General features: G+C 43.7%; 1 protein-coding gene across 1 annotated transcript in view; it reads left to right on the top strand.

The window, feature by feature from the left end:
• The window catches only part of SHOC1 (shortage in chiasmata 1), a 1,878,679-nt gene that overhangs the window by 1,699,338 nt on the left and 162,120 nt on the right, over positions 1–17,221 (top strand). The window contains exon 25 of the mRNA XM_078676649.1: positions 3,747–3,878. Within this exon, the coding sequence (XP_078532775.1) occupies positions 3,747–3,878 (132 nt within the window). The remainder of the gene's footprint in view (positions 1–3,746; positions 3,879–17,221) is intronic.

Raw genomic sequence — 17,221 nt, forward strand, 5'->3', positions numbered from 1 at the left:
CAAGCCGCCCTCGCAGGCAGCTGGAATATCAAGACCTGAGATAGAGATACCAACCCTCCAGCCTTCTAAATCCCAGGTACTGAACTGAATAACCCTTTGTAGAGAATTCTTGAAGCAGACTCTTGGCAAAACAAACTTAACTTAAACTGCTACTTATCTACTCCCGCCCACGTATTAGGCTTAGGTCAGGTACATTGGGGTAGGCGTAGTTAGAAGCACCAGTTGAGTACGATTAGTCAATGTATATATGTATGTATCTATTTTATCCATTTTAAGTATCATGTGGCTAAGAAACCATATCAATGCTTTTACAGTATTATTTTATAATTCTGTTATTACTGTATGCACTTTACTTAACTATAAGTATTGCAATAATAGCGATTCATTTCTCTTGTATGAGAAAAGAGACTGATCAATAAATAACATCTTTTTATTGAACACGCCCGTCTCTTCCTTTTTTCTACAATCTGGTGAAACTAAGAATGCACTGAACTGACTGAGTAAAATAAGTTGTCTTTTGTTTTCACACGACTCTAGAGATACACTCTTGATTAGGGGAGAGCAAAGTTGTCATGTTCTATGGTTGTCAGAAACTAAATCCCTTCTTGTCTATCCAGGGAGGTTAAACTCCTCCTTGTCTATTCGAGAAAGTTTCTAGTGAACTCTGAGCTAGCTGGCAAACATTAAACTTTAAGTCTAATATTGACAGTAGAAGACCTAGTTAACCTCTGTCCTACGTCTATACTATTGAAGATATTATTCCAATGCGCAGAGCCTATTGGGATAATAGGAACTACACTACATGTAGTCCTGCTACATGTTGTCATGATATTTTTACATATGTTCCTTGTCTCCAGAGGGGTGCTGTCTACGTACTGGCAGGGTGACTGCTCAGGGCTGTGCTCTGTTCTTTCTTCTTTTCACTGCCTTTGGGTACTGCAGTGTTGACACTGCTCCTTATGGTGTTGTTCGTCACCATTCCTTTTTCCATTTTTTCTGCTCTTTCGCACACTGTTCCCATACTCCCACAGTTTTGTCTGATGGCTCTGCGTTGTGGCCCGGAAAAGTTCTCCGAAGAAAACTGACGTAGGCGTGCTGGGGTGGAACTTATGTGACCTCTCTGATGTCACGTATGCGGACGACGCCTTGGCGGAGTCGCATGATGCCGTCCCCCCAGCGGGCAGGGATACTGTGGCAAAAAATGTTCCGGATCCGGTCTCACACCTGGGAATAATTCTATGTTAAAAAATCTGCGACTAGAATCATCTCTACCAGATACATCGTTACCGAAGGTAAGTAACTCGTACATTTATGCAACCAGTGAAATTCGACTGTGATAAAAAGAAATGAGATTGTCAAATCCTCGCTGAAAACCTGACTGTAGCCTTCTTGTTGATCTTTGAGCACGTTCGGAAATGGGGCAAATTCAGGGGGGTGTTTTTCGTTATATAGGGCTAATACAGACCCATTATGTTCCACACCTACAGCAGACGCTCGCAGTACCCAATGAGAAGAGAAACTGTTAACAGATAAGGAATGGTCAGATATCCTTTTATCTCATGACAAGTTGCTTAGGGATGCTCAACTAAAATTCAGTGACTTCAAGACAAAATTTGAGCGGCACTGGTCCACGTTCAAACTGCACTCAGCTCATATAAGCCTGTCTTTGCAGTGCTGGAGTTACAGGCAACCTGATGGTGGCATATTAAGCAATCTGTAGTCCTCTCCTAATCTTAACTAGTTCTGGTTTCAAATATGGGCACCTATGAGGGTTTCCAGCTGATCCCACTTTACAGCCTCTGCATCCTTGGTGATGCTCCATGACGTAGCCAGCATACATTGAATGGCCAGACATTGGAGAAACTGGTTCAACATGCTGCTAGCATTCTCACACTTTGGAAGGCTCATTTAGTGCCAACACACACACCCTGGTTGCATAGATGAGGATGATGAATGGGCTCAAATGCAGGCTATACAAACCTAATGACCAGTCTGGTATCTTTAATGCAATCTGTGGCCATTTTGTGACACCGGGATAGGCCTGCTCAGTCTGAATATTCGGCTTCCTCTCTTTATTTAAATCTTATGCATTGCCCTACATCTTCACATCGACTGTCATCTCATCAACACCGCACCATTACTCCCCCCCACCACCACTTTCCTGATGTTGAAGTTGGCTGGATGCCATGCTACCATGATTCAGGACTGTACTCATGCCAAAACATCATCCATGTACCACAACATATACAAAGAGGTGGCATACAACTCTGTCGCTTCGCCTGGTAAAAACAACTTCGCTTTTCCACCCCATAATAGTAATATATCTATGTATGCTGGTGACCTTGCCTACCCATCCCCTCTCCCCTCATCGAAGTTTAGAGGTATCATAGTTCATCAATATGGTTGACCCTAAGGATGATTGTCTCCTATCTCATCTCCCTCAATATCAGAGGCAAAAAACAAAGAAGGCACCACCACCATCGGGTGTGGGCCTTTTCGGGCTTGACCACTACATGCTTCATGAATACATTCGTGCTGCCCCCTTCCTGATTCATCTGCAACTCCCCTTAAACTTGAGTTTGGTATGGTGATCGTGTCTCTTGGTCTTATATTGGCACTAGACCAGGTCTCCCTACTTCGAATTACGGTCATCACTTATTGGAAACATACCACAGGTTACCACACCACTAATACAAATCCCAGTGGGGTCCTGCTGATGCTTCTATGCCCTTCTCATTCATGTGAAGTCTTCAATCATCCACCTTCTGTGATCCTTCCGCTAGCAGAACTCTTTATCTCCAGGATTATTACAATCACACAGTATCAACCCAAATGTGCTGATATTGATTTTTAACATCTTTGACTTTTTGAAAAGTCATGTAAAATCTAAAAAATATTTGTTAAAAAAAAAGACCAGATTAGATTTTTTTTGTGAATGGAAAACCTTTATTCTTCTCATGTCTTTATTGAACTAGTTACCTGTCTTGCTATTACTGTTATGCATTATCTTTTTTCCCTTTCTTTCCTGGTTTCCGTTTTTTTTTTAATTTTCATTAAATTAATTTTCATTTCTAATAACGCAAAAGTAGAATAACTGTGAATAATTCAAATCGAATTTTGTTTGAATCATGATTTGTTGAGTCAACTTGTATCAATGGTATTAATTTTTAATCATTTAGGTCTTACTTTAATAAATGGTTTTACTGGTGGAAGCAAGTCTTAATTAGGAATATCTTGACTCAACATAGATCTGCCTAGGCTACTAAGTTATTTCCCAGTCTTAAACTAGATTTTAGTTTAACCCAGATATGAGACGGTCTTAAGATAGAGCACAGTGTCTTAAGCCTGGCAGAAGCGTATCTTTACGCTCTTAAGCTAGATAGAACAAAACCCTTCACAATTTAGTGACATCTTTCTCTCCTGAAATAACCTTCAGACTTCATTAAGCCAGGGAAAAAGTTTAGTAAACCAGGTCCAAAGTTCAAACTGTTAATTTTTGATATTTCTGAAGTAATAGGTTTTGGAAATGCCCTTTATCATCCAAGCTTAAACCACATACACATACCTTTCGTTCCCTAAGCATACGAAATTTGACTTGTTATTTAAATTAAATGTTTGTTACTTATATTTCTAACTTTTTTATCCCTGTTAGAGTCAAACTAATCAGTAATTACTCTATAGCTATATAAACAGTCGATGGCGTAAAATTAGGAAAAAATACTTACATACAATGTTCATATTTTAAGGTAATTCTTACACCTGGATTTGAGGAGACGGCTGTGCTGATTCGCCAGATTGCTGACCACACCCTTTTGTCCTGCAAGAGGAATCCTCAGGAGTGGATGGATAAGTCATGGCTTTCAGTCTTATCATGTAAGGTGGGTTTGCGACTTTACACTGCATTAAATATTAATATCAATAATTCAGTCAATGTGTCTTTGCATTGGATCTTTTATAGAGCATGCTTAGCTGGGAAGTCACATAGTGTTCTTCATAGTACAGAAAATAATGAAAGATTATATACACGTAGTGGGGTACCTTCGGGTGTATGTCTGGATAATCAGGGATCCTGCTAGACTCTGTTGATGGCAAGTAAGGTGATCTTTGAAGAAAAACTTTTTCAGCTATTTTCAGGAGTGGAGGAAAATTGCAGTGAGTCCTAATATTGGTGTGATATACGCACAGTACTTTGTTTGAAAAACCTTGGGCCTTATTTATGAAGGCCTTGCGCCGCCGGTGCGTCACCTTTTCCCATTTTAAAAGTGGCGCACCGGCAACGCAAGGCCTTCATAAATAAGGCCCCTTGTCTTTAGGTCCATCCCTTTTCCAGCTCTTGATCCGTAGTCTGGCCATGTTAAAATGGCGAGTGCTGTGTTAGCTACCTGGGAACATATTTTTGTGTCCAGATGATGGTATGTTCGTATTTAATGCTATCTAAAAATGATGTGGTCCTCTGGATGCGCCAATGTAGTTCTGTCAGGTGGGTGATGTAGTCATACTTCTTTAGACCTTTGATGAGTCATTTGGTGATTTTCAAGATGTTCTTCATTGTAATGCGGTGATCATGCCAAGATTGCTACAATGTTGGTAGGAGAGGACTTTGGCTTGCATTGTGGCTCGGAAGTCAGGCTTCGCTTTATTTATAGCACAGATAAACTATCCTTTGTTATGTGTGATCACTGTTTTCCCAAAATAATGCCACTTTAGCAATGACCTGTTTGTAAATTATTTTTTGACACATTGGTTCATTTACTTTCTCATGATTTCCTTTGACATTCTTTTGCACATGTTCAGTTGTGGCCGCACGGGGATACTAATGTTGCTCAGTGACGAATGCATGAAATGTGTTGCTGTGTGGAATTTGCAACAAAAAAGCTCTGTATGATTTCCTATTTCCTCATCCGTCCTACCTCTGAACCTATGTCAGATTTCCAGTTTGTGCTGGTATTGCCCTTATGTGGTTGCACATTGCAGTCTGTTTATTCTGCAAGAGACTTTCTACCTCATACAGTTAGATTGTGTGATGTGCAACACATAACACAGCCATCCCACAGACCATCTTGAGGCAACACAAACTGCCAATACATTCATGAAGTGCGTATGTTTTTGGTCCCTATATAATTGTGCCATTTCTAAATGTGGCAATGAAGTGGCATGCTTACAATAAAGGGCACCTAGGATGGGTGGGAAATTGGCAATATCCTAGAAATCTCTCTGGTATGTTATGCAGATTTGTAGAGCGCACTGTAACCTGGGAGGTTATCCTGACACTGAGCAGGTGTGAGCCTAGCCAAACCTAAGACCTAAGCCAGAAAGTCAGGTTCTTGCCAAATTCAAGAAGTGTGGAGGAGACTCATGTGTCTGGGCAGGTCATTCCTTATTTTAGGAAAATGTAGGACAAGGCTTGATGCTGGGTCTGGTTTCCCATATGGGTGGGAAGTGTCCGAGTAGGAGTCTGGACGAGCGGAGGTATCTGGAAGGTTTATGAAAGCAGATACGATTGTTGAGGTATGCTTGGCCAGTGTTATGTAGCACCTTAAAAGTGTGGGTGAAGAGTTTCAATTGTGCTTGTTTGTGGATGCGGAGCCAGTGCAGCTACTTTTAAGCGTGGTATGATGTGAGTGCAACATAGAAGGTTGAGAGTGTCAGTCAGTCAATCCACTTTATTCGATTAATTAAAATCATAAAAGTACCAAAAAAAACAACAGACATGGACAATATTACAAATCATTTGGCATAATGTTTAAAATACATAGACAATATTACAGTTCATTTGGGCATAATGTTTGAAAACAGTATCACAGAATAAAACATCTTATCCAAGTTGCCAATATTTTAAAAATTACAACAGTCCATAACATTTTAATTACGGAGAAATCATTATCAAATTTCTTTTTTTATTTAGCCTCACAGCAGTTACGAGAAAAGATGCAATATTAAAGATATCACCTGGGTTACACAATGACTGTAGAAAAACTAGCGATGGTCTAACCTAAGAAAAACCCCTTCCTCTCAGGATAGGTACCACAAATCTTGTGCGAATATTAGAATAGAAGTCACCGAACATAATAAAATGTAAAGTATCCTGGGATGAGAAATTATCGCATTGGCAAGGTTCTGCGTCATCAGGATTACACCATCCCTGAAAATCCCCCAATGTGAAGTGAATCAAATTAAAGTGGAGCCTAATTACGAGCCAGCGATGGTAAGGCTTGTTTATCATTGACAGGTAGGGTTCCATATTAAAGATTGTTTTTAACAAGGAATGAGCCCTAACTAAAGGTTTGCATAGCTCCTGGTCTTCTCGCCCCAGCATAAAAAAATTCTTAAAATTCAATTTTACCCATGACACATCCTCCTTCCGGATCTTATCAGGGTCCTCATAAAGTTCTGTCCGTCCTATTTTGAATAACATACTTTTAACATACGACAGCCACTTAATTTTAGAAGATTTATCTAACTTTACGCAGTCCTGTAAAATCATATGATTAAGAGTTAAATCAGGGTTCAGCCAAATTATGAGCCAACTAAGCAATGGAGCTGTACTCAAAATATCAGTGACGTAGCCTAGCCCTAGTTCTTGATGTATAGCATACGATGGGGTGGATTGTGGTACAGACAGAAGACTCCGTAAGAATTTATTTTCAACTATCTGTATCCCAGCCTGATCTTTGTAGCCCCATATAGAGGATCCATAGGCAGCAATGGCCAGACACTTTGCTCTATAAACCTTTAGAATAGCCTCTATCGGTCTAGCCCCCAAACGCTGTGCAAACCCTAAGAGAGATAAAGAAGATCGTGTAACTGCGTTCTTTTTAACTTTTTGTTGAAATACCCAAGATGACCTATCATCCAATAGGACCACCAGGTAAGTAAAAGAGGACACGGAGGAAACTTCCACTCCATTACAATAGAAGGATTTAGTTTTTCTACCTGTGTGACCTACTGACATAGTGTGTGACTTCCCAATATTCACAATCAAGTCCAGAGAGTGCATATACGCCCCAAAGGCATCTAAAAGTCGCTGAAGGACTACAGCAGTGCGGGCTAAAAGTACAGCGTCATCCGCGTATAGGAGAATGGGGATTGGACAGTCTCCCAAACGCATAATATCTAGGGCTGCCCCCACAAGTGATTTATCCAGATCATTATCATTAATATAAAGAGTTAAAAACAGGGGTGCCAAAATGCATCCCTGCCGGACGTCCCTGCCCGATTTAAAAGAACTAGTAAAATCACCAGCCTGGGATATCCTGACCGAAGCTGTAAGGTCTTGATGAAGAGTGGCTAAAAAAAAAACTAGACAAGGATCAAGTCCTTTTTCCAACAAAATATTCCATAACTTTGACCTATTAACCAGGTCAAACGAAGAGGATAGATCCATAAATGCCATCCTCAAACACCCTCTTTAGCCATGGTATATTTGCCTATTAGTAAATACAGATTCAAGCACTGATCCATTGTGCTCCTCCCACATCTGAATCCATTTTGCAGGTTAGACAAGATCCCCCTCTCATTTGCCCAATCTATCAGTTTAGTTAAAATTACCTTTCCTAAAATTTTCACAGAGGAATCAATAAGGGATATCGGTCTGCAACACCGAGGATCCCCTCTCTGCCCCTTCTTAAAAATAGGAATAATAATTGATTTTGACCAAGATGCTGGAAACTCTGCTGTACCCACATTGGCAAGGATTTTAGCCCAGAATTGAGGATTACTTTTATAGAGGTCTGCAGGAACACAGTCTGGGCCCGGTGCTTTATTACTGGCCATATCTCTTATGGCTTTCTCAATTTCCCCATCTTTAAACTCGATTGGGGCACTAGCTTGATGAAATGAAGACCAGGGGATGCAATCCGATGGCCCCCTGGACTTATAAGTTGCCTCAAAATGGGAAAGCCACTGGGCCTCTGTAATGTTACATTCCTGAGCCTCATTATCCTCACCACAAAGTAAAGGGGTGTTTATAATAGACCAAAATCTAGTGCTGTCCCTTAACACCTCCACACATAATAGTGTATTCCATGCCTCATCCTTGATCTCTTTTTTCCGGCTGTGAAGTATTGTCTTATACTCCTTCCTCAGCCTGGCTATCAATTCCCTATCACGAGGTTGTTTTTTCAAAGCTAAAACTAAGGAGCGGTGGGCATGTGAACATTTCTTATCAAACCATCTTGGGCCATATGTGATTCTCAGATTTGTGTTTAGGGTTAGGTTGCGGGCTATCTGACTACAAATGCCCTCAAAGGCTCTGAGAACCGCATCCTTAGTACTTAAAGGGTCGCTGCAAGTTGTGATATTATCTACACATTTCTCACATAGGCCCTTAAGGAAGGTATCCGGGGGTACCTTAGCCCATCTAAGCCTCCACCCCTGATCACATGTCACCACCCTACTTGGAACCAAATTCCTAACTTCTTTGCCCAAAATGCCACAGGTGTTGTCCAAAATTAAAATGACCAAGTTATGATCGCTAAAAGGCAATTCCTAAGCATTATAAATGATAACCTTCTTCAGTAGCATAGGGGACAAATATATAATCTATAATCTTATTTCTTGCCTTAGATTTAAACGTGGAACACCGATCTTGGGAGTTGGCAAAACTGGGTTAAAAAAAATCGGCATCAGTCAAAAGGGACTCAAGGCCCTCGCCACGTGCAGAGTGTTCGAAGTGTGGAACCATGGCATAATTGAAACCATATGGGTCATCAATTAAACAATACGAATCACACAAATGAGTATTAAAATCACCCATTAATATAACATAATAAAAAGTGAATTGCTTTAACCTACATTCATTTAAAAAATGATTTAAAGTACTTAGGTGCTGATTCACGTAATCACACTCCCCTGAGTTGTAGAGGTTTACTAATAATAGCTTTGGATAGTTTTGCTTGGTAAGCTCCAGTATCATACAGTGGGGAGAATATATCTCTATCCTTTTTATGGAGTCCCTTAAGTCCATAGAAAGGAGAAACATGAGGCCACCCTTTTCTCTGCCCGCTAGAACTAAAATCATCCAACCAGAAGTTATCCCCCCTATCCCAGGTCTCCTGGAGGGCAATAATATCATATGTTTTTATATAAGATAGCCAGTTGGGGTCGTGTCTTTTAGATCTTAAACCTGCAATATTCCAGCTCACAATTCTACAATTATAGGTATAATCGCCAGCACATTCATCCCCATGCAAATCAATAGGACATGGATCAGAATTACAGTCCACACTACCCATGTTAATACCCTCAGATGTAATGGGACTTGCTACCATTAAACTTAAAGCTGGCTGGGGACTTGAGTCAAACACGGGAGAAGCAGCAGGTTGGATAACAGGTTTCTTTATCAATGGTACAACTACTGGTGGCAGTCAATCGCAGGCATTTAAGCCGGACAAAGGGGCACATCTATTAGCTAGTTCAAGGTCAAAAGGTCTGCCTATGGGGTATACTTCGGCCTCCCCCCCAGCAAAGAAAAATGACTGGGTCTATAAAAAAAACTCTAGAGGTAGGAGGGAGATTTCCCCACGATGATACCCTTGCTTCCTGCTCCCTAGATGCTCTAATAGGAATCTAACAACGTGCTCATTGTCGAACCCACGATGCCCGTCTTGCCACTGTCATTTGATTGCAAATGTCCCAGCCCCGTACTCCTGCTACCTTCAGGTGTACAGTGAGCCAATGCATTGTTTTGGACATTAGCTGATCAGTAGATTCTAACTGCCCAGCATATAGGGACGTACATTCCTCAGGACCACTACCAAAGGAGCGGCGGCCGGTGGGAGGTGTACTGCCCTAAGACCATTTTCGACTGAGCTATGGACCAGACCATTTTGCACGGCTGGGGGATCCCGGCCAGACTGCCTATAAACCAGAGTTGATTGATTACCTGCGCCATGATTAGAACTATTTTGTATAATGTTGCTTACTAATCTAGTCCGAGGTCTGTTTCCCTCCTCCCTTGGCGTACTCGGTATTAACTGAGCAAATTCACTAGAGATGTTCCCTACCTCACCCACATAGCCACCCGAAGCTGCCAACCCCACAACAGGATCTGTGCCTACCCCACCAATTCTGCTAGAAGATGAAGGCTTAGAATTGGATGTTGAGGGAATAGGGGGGGAGATTTTGGGATTACAGGGTTGCACAGTACATTTGTTGGAATTTCAATCGGCCGACCAATTCTTGTTAAAGAGTCTTCAATAGTACAAAGATTAGGCACAACATACAATTCAAAAATGTATCAATCTTTCTTCAATTCGTGTTAACCTATCAAGAAAAGGGGAAAGAGATGACGCAATTAAAGCCCACATTCTGACCCATAAAACCTCAGAAGCTTCAGGGGGAACACCCAGTGGGTCAGAGTTCGAAGTACCAGGGATAGAAGTAGCAGGCTCTGTTATCAATGGGGATGTCATAGTCACTGTCCCGCCATTCTTATTTGTCTACTGCAATTTTGCACTTTTCTGCCTTTGCAGTCCCCCTCCCCTCTTCCTCTTTGTTGATGGCTCCGGAATTGGTACCATAGTTTCCTTAATTTGAGTTTTAGACTTGGGAACAGACATTGTAGCAATACGTGGTAAGGTGCCACTAGATGTACCTTCGCGGACCAAATCATCAGGAGGGGGGCTATATGGAACCTCCGCTATTGCAGAAAAATCCAGCGGGACGGGCGGGGTCCAACTAGCACCTTCAGCTAAACCATAAGAATCAGTACCTGCGGCCAAACAACGTTCAGGTGTACGAGCAGATGTCAGACCGCCCAATGATGATCGTTTGGTTTGCAAAATATCTAAAGATAGTCGATGCTCAGTTAATGCAATCTAATGGGCTGGGACAGAGCTGGCCCTGATTGAAAATTGGTCCAAAGTCCCTGCCACACTTCCCCAGATGGTGCAGTTCTACTCTTTCCTTTATGAGTATTCATTTCAAGCTGGGTACGGTGACAACGAGAAGCCCAGGATGTTAGTATCCCGAGGGAACAGCAAAAGTAATAACAAACTAACCTGGAGAACCGCTATGTTCACAGGGGGGCCCAGCCCGCCCTCATCCGGTCTCTAATGGGCTCAAACGTGCCCGCCCTTGGCCCAGGCTTTGCCCGGGCGCCACCCGCGCGTGTCCCGCGATGCGGGGGACCGGCGCGGCTTTAATGCTTCACCACCGTCGCCGTCTCCGCGTCACCCAGTGCCCGAATACCAGGGGCCGCTGGGAGATGTAGTTCTATCGTTGGCCGTTCCCCTCATGGCTTGAGAGTAGAGCAGGTGGTGCGCTTCGGCCGTTTCCCTCACGGCTTATCGGCGGTATGGAAGTGATTAAGGAATGTGGCAGGTAATCCCCTCGTAATGCCAAGAGAAAGTTCAGTGCATCACCCGGGGTTGCTGTGGGTGCAGAGGTTGCTGAGGTTGCTTGCTGGACTTGCTGAACTTGTGCCTGGTACCTAGACCAGGTCAAAAAACGGCACTGAGTGTGGGCTTAACCACGGTGCTCTAAGTGTCTCTGGCTCCTGGCTCCTGGTCCTGCTCCAACGCTCCAAAGCAGCACTGCACAACACAACACAGCACTGCACTCTGTAAAGCATGGCAGGGCTCCGCTATCCTGGTAGGGCCCGCTGAACAAGGACCGCTATAACCTCCTCGCAGTCTCCTGCCTCCTGTGATTCCTCAAACCCTCCACACTGCGACCTCTAAGTGCAGTCTTTATGCGTCTCTATGCAACAATCCTGCTGCTGTTCACAGGATTCGCGGCTTACCGGCTTACCGCAGCACCTCAAGTCGCAAACGCCGCAAAAACTGCTGCAGGCCAGTTTCCCGCTCCTCGATCCTCATCCTTTGCTGTGGCACCCTGTGCGGCTTACCGGTGTGGCTCGCGGTTCGCTCATGGGAAACTCGCGTACCTCCAAGTTTGCAGTTTTAACGGTTTTCCCGCTACCACCTCACTGCCCTGTTGCATCTGCCTCTGCTCACTTCTGCTCACGAGCTCACTCTGCCCTCTGCAAAACCCGAACTAGAGGTTGAAAGTGATTCTGGCCATAAAGTTCTGAATAGTCTACATAACCTTCTGGTGAGTTTTTTGTTGTTGATCCTGGCATAGAGGGTGTTCCCATATTCTTACTTGACTGTGACGAGAGCATGCATGAAGATTTTCCAGGTGCTGATTGGAAGCCTACTGAAAATCTTCCTCAGCATCTTCAGGATATGGAAGCATGAGGCGGTGACAGCCTTAATTTGGGCAGTCATGTTGAGTTTACTGTCGATCCAGTGGTTCTTGGTGTGGGTGGTGGGAGTGGATGTGGCCCTAGCTTTGTTGACCACGCGATGGAGTCCCATGGTGAAGGGCTGTTTCCGTAGATTGTGATTTTTGTCTTGTTGGTGTTCAGCTGTAGATAGTTGGTCTTCATCCAGAGGTCAATTGAATTTGTGCAGGCATTGAACTTGATTCAGGTACTAGGCTTATTGTCCGTGAGGTAAAGAATGAGTTGTATGTTGTTGGTGCATTAGAGGACGTTGATGTCCTGACAGGGGATGACGCTGGCTAGAGGGATCATGTATTTATTGAAGAGGGTCGGACTTTGGGAGGATCCCTGTAGAACTCCGCAAATGAGGTCTTAGGCATCCGAGGTGTATGGTGTCAGGCTGACTGACTTGGTCCTTCCAGTCAGAAAGGAGCAGATGCATTCCAATTTCGTGTTGGCATATGATTAGGATGGGGTGGGAGACTGTGTCAAATGCTGCAGAGAGGTTTAGGAGGATGAGGGTCACCATGTCTCCTCTGTCCAGAGTAATGCTGTCAACCGTGGGGGCCATGCGGGCAGTGTTCATGCTGTGGTTAGGTTTGAAGCCGGACTCTGTTGTGTTGCGGAGTTAGTGATCATTGAGGTTTTCGGTGAGGTATCTGTCGATGATTTGTTTTAAGACTTTGGCCGGGAATGGAAACAGAGAGATTGGTCTGTTGTTGGCAAGCATTAAAGGGTTCACAGAGGGTTTCTTCAGCAATGGGAGAACATTCAGCAATGTTAAAGCGTCTGGGAAGTTTGCAGAAGAGGTGAAGGCATTGAATGAGTGTGAGCATGATGCTGATAGATTGCAGTCCTCTGAAGTGCGCGTGGTGGAGGCAGGGGTCCGATGGGGGCCCTGATTCGATGGAATTCATAATGGCGGCAGTTTCTTCTGGGGTAATGATGGGCCATGTGGTTAGCATTGGTTCTTTGGATGAGTTCCGGAGGCATGTGGCATGGTGTGTCGGGTCTGGTTGCAAGTAGAAGCAGGGCTTGAAAAATCCCTAAAATGGTACTAATCCTCATCCTTTGCTGTGGCACCCTGTGCGGCTTACCGGTGTGGCTCGCGGTTCGCTCATGGGAAACTCGTGTACCTCCAAGTTTGCAGTTTTAACGGTTTTCCCGCTACCACCTCACTGCCCTGTTGCATCTGCCTCTGCTCACTTCTGCTCACGAGCTCACTCTGCCCTCTGCAAAACCCGAACTAGAGGTTGAAAGTGATTCTGGCCATAAAGTTCTGAATAGTCTACATAACCTTCTGGTGAGTTTTTTTTGTTGATCCTGGCATAGAGGGTGTTCCCATATTCTTACTTGCCTGTGACGAGAGCATGCATGAAGATTTTCCAGGTGCTGATTGGAAGCCTACTGAAAATCTTCCTCAGCATCTTCAGGATATGGAAGCATGAGGCGGTGACAGCCTTAATTTGGGCAGTCATGTTGAGTTTACTGTCGATCCAGTGGTTCTTGGTGTGGGTGGTGGGAGTGGATGTGGCCCTAGCTTTGTTGACCACGCGATGGAGTCCCATGGTGAAGGGCTGTTTCCGTAGATTGTGATTTTTGTCTTGTCGGTGTTCAGCTGTAGATAGTTGGTACTAGTCCTGCAGGACTAGTACCTTGAAAAATCTCCTCGACCTAACTGTAACCTACTTGACCTCTGTCTCTGAAAGCGGAGCAAATGTGACAAGATAACAAGATTTAAAGGCACCTTTATTGCTCATTAACTTTGTGAGCGATAAAATGCCTTTAAATCTTGTTATCTTGTCACATTTACTCAGTTTTCACAGACAGAGGACAAAAGTTAGTTTGTCTTCCTACTTGCCAGAAAGGGCGAGTTGGACCTAAAAACAGCTCTTCCTCGTTAAATTTAGCTCGCATGTGTGAGCGGTTGAGTGGATTTTTCGAGCCCTGAGAAGTTGCTATAAACAGAGGTGATTTTGTTGCTAAAGAATGGAGAGTGATTGTTGCATAAGTCCTGCAAAGGCGTAATCGAGTTGGATGTGGCTGGTGGTGAGGTAAAATCCATCACAACGGCAAAGACATTTCTTTGCTTCTGTTGGTGCTGGACTCAATGTAGTCTGCCAGAGCAGCGCATTTGGTGGTATAGATCATTTAGTTGTAGCATCTCAGGGCGGATTTGAACGAGCTCTTGTCTGTATTGTAGTGTCTCATTCTCCATTTGCACTACAGATGTTTGCAGTGGTGTTTCATAAGTCTGACTCTCTCTGTGTACCAACTTGCCTGGAGTCTAGATCATATTGTATTGCCATGTTTGTTGGGGGGGGCCAGGGAGTCAGCGGAGGAGCTGATTCAATTGTTTACATTTCTGGTGGCTTTAGGGAAGCTGTTGCTGTGTTGGGGTCAGGGGGTGTTGAGACTGCTGTTCCAGTCCTTGTCAGTGATGATATTTCAGTTTCTGCAGCTGTTCTGGGGGTGATGTGTGTGTGCATTGGACCAGGACAAGATTGCTGGACTTGAATTCTAGCTGACTAAGGCCTGGTATAGTCAACCTAGGGTGAATTGATCAGTGCTTAATGTGAGATGGTGATTGCCGGAGGGGGCCGTTGATACTCATTCTTGGGGCCCTGCAATTATTTTACCTCACCACACATTTCCCGAGGGCAAGAGAGGGGAAAACACACACTTACAGGAAAGGGGGAAGAGAAAGACGGAAAACCTGTCAAAGGGAGAAAGCAGGAACCTGCAAGAGTGAGATAAAGGAGTAGAGAGTATCTGGCAGTGGATTAAAGAGGCCTGAGGTGGAATCAGAACCATGCAGCCTTAGTTTTCATTGTGTTGACAATTAATAGCAGCGTTTTGGGCACTAGCACTCATCATTTTACAAATTAAGCACTGGCATGTGACAGATAGGATTGCCTCCAACACATGTGGCAAGAGTACAGATGAGTGCACTACGTAATGCTCTTGATACTTTGACACCCATGCTCTGGAAGGAGTTTTGTTTATCATGAGCTGGTCTGCATGCAACCTACGCGTTGTTGGATTAAGGGAGGGTGCAGTGTGATCTAAGTGCATCACTATTTGTCACTGCATAACCTTTAGGCGTTTAGTCTCCTCTTTGGGTTTTCCAAATGGTGTCAACATCAGCCTGTAGATTGTCTTCATTGCTCAGCCTTCTCCTGTGATTCTTACAGGCCAGATGTAGCACTGGCAGTCTGTCTGCATATTGCAGCCTTCATTTTGGCTAGCTGATTCGAGAGAGAGAGAGAAAAGCGCCTTTAATATTATATCATGATAGCACAACATGTTGCAACCCTCTTTCATATTGTGAAGCTTTTCACACAATTAGCTCCAGCACTCAGTCATGTAACATCACAGGATTTTAGTAGCTTTGGGTTGGTGTTTATGTGTTAGTACTGTTCCCGTCCTGTCATGCTCACTTCTCTTGCAATATCGGATACTTGACCCAACGTAACACACTGTACTGGGTAAAAAGTATTTTGTGTGTGAATTGTGATTGTTTCTACTGTTTGTGTCACTGTGTTACAGGAGCGCTCACACAACACACTGATAAATCTGAGTCCAAATTCACAATCCTTTGTGGGTTTGGATCAGGGAAGGACTTCTTGATACACAGGATCTTTTATTGCAGGATATTGTTTTAGATTCCAGCTAAACCTTTGCAGGAACCCCACTGATAGGACTTGAAACTAACATTTGGGGTTGCCAATAGTTTTGTAACTTAAATAGTGATACGGTTTCCTCAAGCTATAGTGAGACACAATAAACAGTTACCACTTGGGCGTAAACCGTTCAATTATCCCTCCCTTACAGGACGTCTACAGTAGCGGTACAAGCTTTCATCCATCACAAAACACATATAGTGTGCAGCACAGCACAAGCTTTCCTCCCTTATTGAACAGGTACAGTAGTGCATGCAGTGCTTAAATTTGATACACACATTTATAAATCAATAGAAAACCGAGAAGCTGATAGGATTCTTATAGGTTACTTCAAAAGTACAGGTATAACAATTGTTTAAATAAACTAAAATGGTCTTCAAACAGACAAATCCAAGTCAATTCTGAGAGACACTGCTTTGCCTACTTACTTCATACTTTGGAGGTGATTTACTAACTTTTTGCGCTGGGTTTGCATCATAAAAGTGACGCAAACCAGCACACTTTACAGCGCAAAACTTGTTTTGCACTGAAAATTGACAAAAAGTAGCTCAATGTAATGCTAAGCGCTGCTTTGCGTTACTTAGCGTCAAGGAGGCGTTACATGGACATTCCCATGCAATCACCCAACTTCTTTGCCACAAAATTCGATCTACAAAAGATGTGAGACAGGGTTTTGTGTAAAAAAAGAACCCCTTTTGAAACCAAGCGTTAAAAGGAGAAATGCGTTCATTTCTCCTTTTTATTCCGTCGTTTCATGTGTGCTGCACTGTACAGCACACATACAAAGTAGGAAAGAAACTGGAAGGGAACCCTTAAGCAGCCACGGCCAGTGGAGGGAGTTACGGTGGGGCAGGGAGGCGGGGTGGGAGAGGGGCGGGGTGGAGGGTGCTAAAAACCGGCATATGGATAATTGCAGGTAAGTGAACAATTTAATTAATAAAACAAATTTGGTAGTGCGCCTTGCATCGCAAAATGCGATGCAGTGCGCGCTACGAAATTCGCTTTATTAATTAAATTGTTTACTTACCTGCAATTATCCATATGCCGGTTTTTAGCACCCTCCACCCTGCCCCTACCCCGCCTCCCTGCCCCACCGTAACTGCCTCCACGGGCCGCGGCTGCCCTTAAGTACAAATCTATGCTCTTCTCTCCCACACACCCTTGCACTATGGCCTGAAGGTGTTAGTGTGGTTGCTCTAAAGAGAGGGGAGGAGAGTGCCATATCGCTGTAGATATGACTCTCTCCTGCTCCCTCCCTGTGACGCAACACACCACAGCATTTTTGGCTGCTGCGCTGCGTTGAGTGACAGCT

The sequence above is a fragment of the Lissotriton helveticus genome, chromosome 2_1 (genome assembly GCF_964261635.1).
Source record: "Lissotriton helveticus chromosome 2_1, aLisHel1.1, whole genome shotgun sequence".
Taxonomy (NCBI): Eukaryota; Metazoa; Chordata; class Amphibia; order Caudata; family Salamandridae; genus Lissotriton; species Lissotriton helveticus.